General features: G+C 40.7%; 1 protein-coding gene across 1 annotated transcript in view; it reads right to left on the bottom strand.

Annotated features, from left to right (window-relative positions):
- The window catches only part of gpn1 (GPN-loop GTPase 1), a 13744-nt gene extending 10996 nt beyond the window's left edge, over positions 1-2748 (bottom strand). The window contains exons 1-3 of the mRNA XM_015401999.1: positions 2585-2748; positions 266-359; positions 87-193 (exon numbers count right to left, since the gene is read on the bottom strand). Of these exons, the coding sequence (XP_015257485.1) occupies positions 87-193; positions 266-359; positions 2585-2728 (345 nt within the window). The 5' untranslated portion in view covers positions 2729-2748. The remainder of the gene's footprint in view (positions 1-86; positions 194-265; positions 360-2584) is intronic.
- Between the last annotated feature and the right edge of the window lie 7996 nt (positions 2749-10744).

Below are 10744 nucleotides of genomic sequence, written 5' to 3'. Positions count from 1 at the left end.
AGGGCAAACTCCTCCATCCAACGCCACTGTCGCCCCCAGTTATCCATAAACGGTCCTGAACCAGAACCGGGTCGGCAGCGGGTCACCTGATCGAAGCGTGTGGCGAACAGGTTGAGGGAGGTGACGATGCCGCCGTTGGGCCCCAGGCTGTACTGCTTCATCACCTCCTTGTAGTTCACCGTGTCTCTGATGTCTGGCGAGCAGAGAGGACAGTTCAGGACTACGGAAAGCAGCAGGGACAAAACCGGACCCGACAGAACCTCACCGATGTTGGCGGGAAACGGAACCTCGTGCACCGCCGGGTCCAGGTTGATGACGTAGGGGGCAGAGTTCTGGGAGTGGAGGTGGGCCGTCAGCCTCTGCAGGAGGAAAACATGGTTACCAGGCAACCAGATCTGCGGTTTGGACGGCGGCGTTTATCGGGGGGCTGAAGTTTGAAGATTACTCCATTTTTAAAGTGAATAATAGAGGCTAATTATTAAACCAGGTTAATTATCATCCTGCTGCAGAAACTGTCCATCCAATCAGGGCCTCGTATGAAGATTGATCCACTAATCAACAGAAGATGCTTTAGAGAAGATTCAGATCAAACGTTTGGACTCAGCTTCTCATTTAAAGAGTTTTATTTATTTTCATTACTTTGAAAAATAAAGATTCACACAGAAAGCAGATCCTCTGGTCTAAGATCCGTTCCTGGTTTTCTTTAGCCAAAGCTAGTCTCTCTGCTTGTTGCCTTAGCAGCGGTTTCCCAGCCTGATTCACACAGTGTCCAGATGTTCTCCAGATGTTCCTGCTGCTAGAACTCTGTGTTTCATTGACCTGTTCTCTAGTCTGAGCTGCTGTTAACCTGTCATTTCTGAGGCAGGTGACTCGGATGATCCTCTGCAGCAGAGGCGACTCCAGGTCTTCCTTTCCCAGGGCGCTCCTCATGTCGGACAGTTTCTTCGTAGTGTTTACCAACTGTTCGGACTGACTGACCGTCATTTCTTAAAGTAATGCTAATAGCTTGTTTTTCTTTACTTAGCTGCTTTTTTCTTGCCATAATCCAAATTCTAACAGTCTATTCAGCAGGACTATCAGCTGTGGATCCACCCGACTTCTGCTCAACACACCTGATGGTCCCTCCCCCCATTTATAAGGCAGGAAATCCCACTTATTGAACCTGACAGGGGAACGCCTGAGAAGTAAAACCATTTCAGGTGACGGCCTCTGGAGCGAAGCAATGATCAGAGCTAAAGGAGGCTACTTTGAAGAAGCTGGAATATAAGACATATTTTCAGTTGTTTCATACTTTTTTTTTTTTTAAGTTATATAATTCCATGTGTTCATTTATAGTTCTGATGCCTTCAGTGGGAATATATAATTTCAACAGTCATGAAAATAAAGAAAAGTCTTTGAATGAGTCCAAATGTTTGGTCTGTACAGTAAGTCCAATAATCTGCTAATGCAGCGAGGTGATCGCACTTTGCAAGACTTCTTGAAATCATGATCTCTGTGGTCAGAAAATTTAATTTCTCTTATTTCATATATTAATTGATCCTATTTACTCACTATAAAAGTTTTCACTCAGTCTCTCCAGGATGGTGTTTGTAGAGCAGACAGAGCTTCTTCCATAACAAACCAGATTATTTCTCAGGTTTATTCATAACATTTTATTGTTTAACCAAAGTTTCTGGAATTAGTTTTGACTCTCACTGTTTTCCATTGTTGTCAGTAAGGAGGAACGATTGCTGCTCAGGCAGAACAGGGCTGATTAACGGCCGTATGATCGACTGCTCTCTATTTGCAGAGATATGAATAAAGAGCCGACAGAGTGAAATCCATCAATCTCCGTTTATTTAACCAGGATGAATAGTTGATACTTTTTTCCCAAAACATCTCAACAAAAGTCTATAAATCTCCAACAAGATCTAGGATCTGAGTGAAATCCATTCTGCCTGTGGAGATAATCACATGACTTATTATGTATGACAGCAAAAATGATCTAATATATATAAAAACATTATAAAATGAGCGGGTAAATAAGATGATTGCCAAAGAAAAATATATTTTTCCCTCAAAATAACATAATTACATATAAACTACTTGAAATAAGAAGTTTTATTTTATTTATTTTTTTATTGAAATCCTTTCATTAGTAAATGTTCTTATCTTCCTGCTAAAATTAAGTCAAATAAACCCCTTTATAAGATCATTTTCTGCTGTATGTTTTTAAGGACAGGGGCCATTCCAAGGGCCAGGATCGGTTCCTCAGGGGGCCCTGCTGGCCCCCGCCTAGAACCGCCTCTGGGTTTGGATCAGAACCAGAGCGGCAGATCTAAAGGATCTGGGTTCTGGACTAACAGGGAGCTGATGAGCAGAACCAGATGATCATTGATGGTTCTGATCCAAAACATCACTGAGGCCGGAACCACCGGAACCGGAACCACATTACTGCCCATCAAATCCCTCTGGATCAGGCCCAAAGGAACCGATCAGAACCAGAAGCAGAATAAAACCAGGATCCGGTTACTGCTCAGAGCTGCGGATGAATTCACGCGTGGATGTGACGGAGTCACGCTGTCCACGGCGCGCGCGGCCTCACCTGAACGAAGGTGGTTTTCCCGGAACCCGCCATGCCCAGAACGATGAGACAGACCGGGGAACCCGGAGCCGAACCCCCCGCCGCTCCCGGTACCGAACCGTCTTGGTCCTCCGGTGAATCCGTCCGTGCCGCCGCCGCCGCCATGTTGCCTGCTTCTATGACAACGGGAGATCGTCAACCGGCAGGCTGTGCCGTAAAACAGGAGGAGAGGAGCTTCTGCGGCCAGCAGAGGGCGCCAGAGAGTCCTGATCGGTGCTGCGACCTGAAATAAACCTTCCAGCAGCAAAACTCATTTTAATAAGAATTATTATTATTATACATTTTATTTCAAAGGCGCCTTTATGGACTCTAAAGGTCACCGTATAAAAGATAGAAACACAATGTCAGAAACAAAGTCAAAACACAGAATAAAACCATTTAAAAAACACAAAAGATAAAACATAAGAATAGAGTAAAATAAGCTAAATGATTTCAGAATGAAAGTCCAGAACAAAAAATCCAAAAGGAAAAACTCACAGGAAAAAAAACTCACAGGAAAAAACTCAGAGGAAAAGGCTTATTTGTTTAAAATACATACAGTGAAGAAAATAAGTATTTGAACATCATAGGTGCATTTCCACTGTGAGAGACATGAGCTAAAAAATATCCAGAAATCACAATGTAGGACTTTTTTAAACTATTTGATCCAGCTGCAAATAAATGTTTGAACAGCTGCCTGTCAGCTAGAATCCTGCCCTCAAACACCTTTAAGTCTGCCTTCAAAATGTCCATTTATTATCCTAAATTTATTGATTATTAAAAATGTTTTGTTTGACTTACATAGAAATCAGGTTACCATTATACAATTCAAACAAAAAAAAACTTTATGTATTTGAATTAAATATATTTATAATGTTTATGATACAAATGCATGCATAATGTAACCAGTGGCGGTTCTAGACCAAATGTACCAGGGGGGCCAGGAGGGGGCTAGCGTTGTTTTCATGGGGGCCCAGAAAAGCATGAAATAAAAAACAGGGCAAAGGATTCAAATATATAAAAAGAGCTGCATGAAGGGAAATGTATTTTTAATTAAGTTTATTTAAAATTCTAAGTCTCCCAACTAAAAGTATTTAATAAATTCTATAAAATCTGAATTAGAACTCAAGAAAAGCTGTTAAATTCACCTTTGAAAAAAAATAAAAATAAGCAGATGAAAACTGGGATCCTATCTCCGTCCCACTGAAGCTATCACCTTATGGTTTTAAATAATTAGTAAAACAGAATTTGTAAAGAAAAGAATGAAATAGATCCAAAGGACCAATCAGTAACCATGTCTGCTCCAGCGCAGATCATCATTAGAAGTTCTTTGAGTTTTATGTTTGCAGTACAGGGGCCATAACAGGGGCCAGGACATGATCTACAGGGGCACCGGCCCCCGTTGGCCCCTGTCTAGAACCGCCCATGAATGTAACGTTAACTCAATATAAGGGAATTTGTTATGTAATATAATTACATGTCTTTAGATTTGGTTAAAATGTTTTTTTGTGAGTTTGAATCCTGTGGCCAGAGTTTACAACACGGACTTCTTTACAGTAATAAATATATATATATATATATATATAAAAAAAAAAAAAAAAAAATATATATATATATATATATATATATATATATATAATTCTCTGAGACTGAATGTTGGATTTTATTACTTTTAAAGATCAGAAATAAAAGGTTGGAAATACTTTATTTTACGTGTGATGAATTCATGTGATTAATATTCTAGAATTAGGGACAAAAACTCTTGAACTTTCTCATTATAAATTCACATTTTTTTTAGATCCACAAATGAAACTGGACCTTAAAGCCCAGAAACCGCCTGAGAACCAAGATCTCCACAGTCTGTTGTCCAGAAAAGTCCTCCAACGGATCCCAGGCGTAACCGGGAGCGTTTCTGATGGGCCAGCTGTCGTTCAGCAGCTGAGTGATGGACCTGAGGCACGAGGAACTGACCTGAGTTCAGGGTTGCTGTCAGCAGATTATCTGATACCTGGTTTCCATGACAACAGATTGATGACTTTCAGTTCCTGTACAGACAGGACGTAAAAAGTCGTATCCTATCAGTTCCTTTTGATAAAAACACAAAGGAGCGTTTTTTTATTCTCACGGAACCAAAATCAGAATCATTAGATGAAGAAAAGTAGCAGAGCAAACCTGAGAGACTCAGAGGGAAATAGATTCAAGTTTTTATTTATTAACATTCAATATTTTCTATTATTTAATCAAACTCTATAACATGACTTTATTAGAAGTAAATCTTTAACTTGTCTGATCAGTGAATATTCCCATATGGGCGTATTAAAGTTTATCTCATCTCCATATTTATAATTGTTTGATTGTTTAGAAATTTTTGTTCTAATTTCTTTTATTGTCATTTTGTACACAGGGTGTTTATAAAATGGAATTTCCATTTCCTAAAGTGCAGCAGTGATAAAATGTAAACATTAGACTGAGATCTCTGAAGACATAAGGAGCTTTGTGACGAGCTGAGGGGAAGAACTGTAAAAAAACGTCCCAAAATGACGTCACTAAGACCTGCTGGTAGTCTGTAGTTTCTTGGTAAATATTAAGGAACATTAAGGAACAGACAGCAGAAGATGTTCAGATGAAAGATTCTTCTGTTCTTAGTCTGAGAGAAACAAGAGGAACCTGGTTACAGCGTCAGAGAAGCTGGTTCCACCTTCATCGTCTGAGTATTTAACCCCAAATGGCCAAACATCCACATCACACTGAAACCTGATCAGTTCCACTGAAACCTGATCAGTTCCACTGAAACCTGATCAGTTCCACGGAAACTGGACTTGAACCTGAGACCAGAACCATCTGATCAGTCACCTTTTCTGATCATCTACATATGACGTTCAGAACCGACTGACCCGCTTCGGTCCAAAGACATTCTCAGCATCACGTCACTCATGAACCCAGCTGGAGCCTTTGGACTCCCTGCCTCTGCTTGTTTCCATGGAGACGGTTTACCATAACCTGAGTCGAACTGCTGGGCTGTTTCTGGAAACATGACGACGCCCCAGACCTTTGAGGGTTTACAGCACAGTGACGTTAAATGTAATCAAACGAAGATGAAGAGCTTCCTGTTTACTTCAACCTTCATCTGAGTTTTTCTGTTCCAGGCTCTTCAGGTTCTGAGTCAGGCTTTCCTTTAGTCCGTTCTGGGTCAGAACATCTTAAGCAGCAGCTCGTCCCTTCCAGTGCCTCATCAATCAGACGGTGAGTTCAGGGACGGTGGGTCAGGACCAGGATGCATCAGCTTCCTAAAGCGGTTTCCACTAACACACACCATCAGTTATTTATGTGATAACATTGTTGTTCCCTCAGAATGTTCTGGTTTAGAAACTTCAGGTCCTGAGAGCCACCTTAAAGAGACCAACCTGACGGACACTTAGACTTCCTGAAACAGGATAGAATCTGGATAAAAAACTCCAGAAATAACCGGTTCTGATTAAATTGTTATGTGATTCCTGTGTTCAGTCCCTGTTCTTTTATGTTTTCTTTTTATTTGGAGCTTAAATGGGTCTTAAACTGGTTTAACAGCTGTGCGCCAGCAGCAGCTTCCTGCGCTGGTCCTGGTTTTACTGGAATGTAAAGTTAAAAGCAGAAGCAGCGGGTCTGTGATTGTTCTCTGCAGGAGGTTTGATCAGGAACACAAACTGGGTCAGATGTTCTGAGCCGCTGAGGTTCACAACATCTGACCCAGAGGAAATCCAGCATCCGCCTGGTGACGGTCCAGGTACCGGTCCAGGTACCGGGCTTATTGCCGAACTGTCTGAAGCCCCGAAGGTTCTGGATAGAAAGTTCATACCGTTATCCATAAAAGCTTAAAGTGTTTAATGACTGAAAAAGGTTTAGATCTAAGGAAAAATGAACCACTGGACGGATTCTGATCCTTATTTCATTGAGCGGTCAGAACCCCCCGACCTGCTCCCCCTCCCCTCCAAGAAGGCTCTCATGTTCCAAGTTCTAGATCAGAAAACTCAATCCCTCATGTAGCCAATATGGCCGCAGCAGAGGTGCAGGTTGCTCATATAAAGTTTTTATGAGGACGTCTGATTGGCTGGTTTCCATTAAACCAGCATCAAACATCCGGCGCTGTGGAACGTCCATCGCAGCGCGTTCCTCTGCTGCCTGAACACGTCAGCAGAGACAGAACTGCACCTGACTGGTTAGCAAGGAGTTTAAGCAACAATAATAAATAGACTCGTTCAGTTTCTTTGATTCACAACTAAAACCAGTTCATCTTGAATGTGTTATAACTCCAGAATCACGCCAAAGATCTTCACATCCTAAAGGAATTAGTTTCTATTGTTTTGCTCCAGATCCAAGTTTCAGATCAGATCCAAAAATCATAGTTTCTCTGATTTATAGGGAACAATTTCCAGCCAATAGTGTTATTGGAGACCTTATCACCTTTATAACATTCAAAAAATGTGGATATTTTCATGGCAATAATTAATGTTAATGCAAAAACAAGAAACACCAACTTGCCTAAAAATGATTCTATAAGAAATGAACGAAAAAAACAAAAGAAACACATTTTATTTGGTCCAACAGACCTTAGAGGCATTAATACTGATACTGGCACTGACATGTTTTCAGTTTATAAACCTAAATATAATTGTTGACTAGGTTTGTTAACTTTTTAACTTTTTTTCCAACTTAATTTTAAGTAGGTCAAAAGTCAAATCTCAAAATCAGATTTACAACCAAGTAGTGGTATGTTTGCTGAATGGCTGAATATTAGATTAGATTAGATGAGCTTTATTGATCTCATAGCAGAGAAATTCATTCGTCACATATTGGCATAGAAGTTACAGAAGGTGCAAACAGGGAGGAAAAAGGTGCATTAAGAATATAGATATAGATCTAGATAAATTTATTTATTTTGATCCAAAGAGGTCAAAATAAGTAAAAACTTCCGAACCACGTAGCGTTGTGAAAGGTTCCTCCCCAGGACGGATGCTGCCCTGGGCAATGAGCCGTGTTTCCCATGTCAGAAACCGCCCTCAGCTGCAGGTTACTTGATCAGATTTTGTTGTGCGTTTCTGTTTTTTTGCGAGCGGACAGTCACGTTCCATCCGGCTCTGAGTCTGCAGAGATGGATTTCTACTGCGGCAGAAACCCAGCTGGCTGAGTGAAGGTGGGGGAGTAATGACTTCCAGCTGCCTGGAGCCCAGCACGGGGGGGCGTTTGATTTCTACACAGTCACATTCATAAAGGTTGGAGATTTCTCCGTAATGATCCGGTTGTTGGAGGAGCTTCAGCTACAGAAGCTGCATCTTTAGTCTCTGCTGCTTTAGGAAACCTCATGGTGTCCGGTCATGAAACCCAGGTCCTGCTGCAGGTCCACCTCCCAGACTGGTTCACCTCATGTTCTGCCCTTCGATCAGAGTCTGGAGACTTTATGCAGATCCATGTTTGGCTCAGACTCTGTCCTAAAGAGCTGGAACAGATTTGTTTAACCACCCTTAGATTCCCAGTAATGAAAGCGGACTGGTCCCTCTGGTTTTATGGTGGTTTGGTTTGTGCTCACTTAGCCTTGGGTTTGTGTTCTGGGTTTTTTGCTTTCTTACAGCTCTGAGTGATCTTGTTCTTTTTAATGTGTTTAGTTTCTGGGTTTGATTTCCTTCAGATCATTTTGGTTTTGTGTTTGTTTTTGTTCTGCCAGCTCTGGGTTCCTTCATTGGTTCTGTGCTGCTTTTCCATCATTTTTCAGGTTCCTTTCTTCATCCTCAGGCCGTCTGCTCCAGTCGTCTTTTCCTTTCCAGGATTTCTTGGTGGATCCTGGATGCAGTTCTGTGGTTCTGCTTGGCTCAGGTCACGGTTTGGATTCTGTTCGAATTCAGCTGTGATTACATTTTATTTGACAGCCTATGTGAATGAACCCTGACATTTTGAACCTAGTTTGGTGTCGTGGTGTTAATTTGGCCCCATGGTTTGGTGGTTTGGTTTCTGGCCGCTTGCTTTGAGGGCGTGGTTGAGGTTTGAACTGCAGGAAACATCCAGAACACGACATTTTCCAGACCTAAAGCTCAGCTGTGGATGATGAAACTCAGCTGCATTCAAGCTGTTTCTGCAGCTCGGATATTTCTCCACCTGAACCTCTGCAGCCGTACAGAAGAAAATTCAAATAAACACAGAGGAAGAGGAGGGTGGGGGCTGGGAGCTGAGTGGAAACAGCAGAGTGGGCCCCAGGTATGTTTTCAACTCCCACTTCTGTTAGGTTGGCTTAGATTATTTCTTCTCCAGAACACTCAAGACTAAATATGAAGCTTTTTCTGTTTAAAGATGAGCTGGATCAAATTCTCTGGAACCAACTGACATAGCCTGGAAATTCTGGCAAATATCGGACACATCTGATGATGTCCCAAAAGAAAACTTTAAGGAATAATAATGTGCTAAAGAAAAAGGGAATATCTTAGAAACATTCAAATATCTCCTCTACAGGTTTAAATAAAACTCTTTAATGTGGCATGCACAGGTTTTTAAAAAGGTGAAAATCACCTCCAAATGTTCTTAAATACCTTAAAATGACCTGTACAGCTTTAAAAACACCTGGAATTCACTTGTTCAGGCTTAGTAACTCCAGAGTATAAGATGTACAGGTTTATAAACGCCTTAGTGACACCTACAAAAATATATAAAGACCTTAAAGTAACCTGCAAAGGTTTATAACCACTTGAATGCCACTTTTGCAAGCTTAGTAATCCCTAAGCATCCCCTGTACAGGTTTATAAGCACCTAAAGATCACATCTACTGATTTATAAATGTATGAATGCTGCCTGTACAGGTTTATAAACACCTAAAGATCACATCTACTGATTTATAAATGTATGAATGCTGCCTGTACAGGTTTATAAACACCTAAAGATCACATCCACAGATTTATAAATGTATGAATGCTGCCTGTACAGGTTTATAAACACCTAAAGATCACATCTGCTGATTTATAAATGTATGAATGCTGCCTGTACAGGTTTATAAACACCCAAAAACCCTCGTATGGGTTTATAAACACCTGGAAATCTCATATAGACGTTTCTAAAGACCAGAATGATGCATGTGTCTAAATGTGACCTACACAGGTTTATAAACACCTTAAATTGACCTTTACAACATTTTAATACCATCTCTAAAGGTTTAGAAATCACCTCTGTACAGGTTTGACTTACCTGAATGTCATTTGTGCAGGTTTATAAACAGCTAACCAACCGTACAGATTTAGAAATCCCAGATAGGTTCCTGAATCAGTTTATGAACACCTAATAACACTTATCTAGATTCAGAAATGATCATCTGAAACATCTGAAAGCCTCCTGTACAGGTATAAAAACACCTGAATGATTTCTATACGAGTTTAAAAACACACAAGATTCACTTGTACAGGTTGAGAAATCCCAGAATTGAACATGTGTAGGTTAATCGACCCCTGAATCATACCACTACAGCTTTATAAAAACTTGATTGCTATTCTACCTTTACAGGTGTGTAAATCCCCGAACATCCTCTGTACAGACCAGTTACCTACTGAACATGACCTGCGCAGGATTAGAATTCCCTGAACGCCACCTGTACAGACATAGAACCTGCCAGTAGCCCCAGTACAGATTTATAAACACCTGAACATCACATGAAGGTTCAGAAATTCATGAACGCCACCTGTAAATATTTATAAACAGCTAAACCACACCTGTACAGATGTACAAATACCTGAACACCACCCGTGTCGGTTTATAAACACTTTAATGTCATCTGTACAGGTTTTAAAACCTAAATGTGGCCTTACAGGTTTATAAATCCCTGGAAGTAAAATCACCTGAACACCACATACAGGTAAAGAAATCTGTGAGTTTCGCATTTATAAACACCTGAACAAAACATCTGACCGTCACCTCTACAGGTTTAGAAATCTGTGAATTTCGCATTTATAAACACCTGAACAAAACATCCGACCGTCACCTCTACAGGTTTAGAAATCTGTGAATTTCGCATTTATAAACACCTGAACAAAACATCCGACCGTCACCTCTACAGGTAAAGAAATCTGTGAATTTCGCATTTATAAACACCTGAACAAAACATCCGACCGTCACCGCTACAGTTAAAGAAAT

Source organism: Cyprinodon variegatus, unplaced genomic scaffold (assembly GCF_000732505.1).
Source record: "Cyprinodon variegatus isolate N-32 unplaced genomic scaffold, C_variegatus-1.0 Scaffold1283, whole genome shotgun sequence".
Taxonomy (NCBI): Eukaryota; Metazoa; Chordata; class Actinopteri; order Cyprinodontiformes; family Cyprinodontidae; genus Cyprinodon; species Cyprinodon variegatus.
The sequence above is the reverse complement of the archived record's forward strand: the minus strand, read 5'-3'. Positions and strand labels throughout refer to the sequence as shown.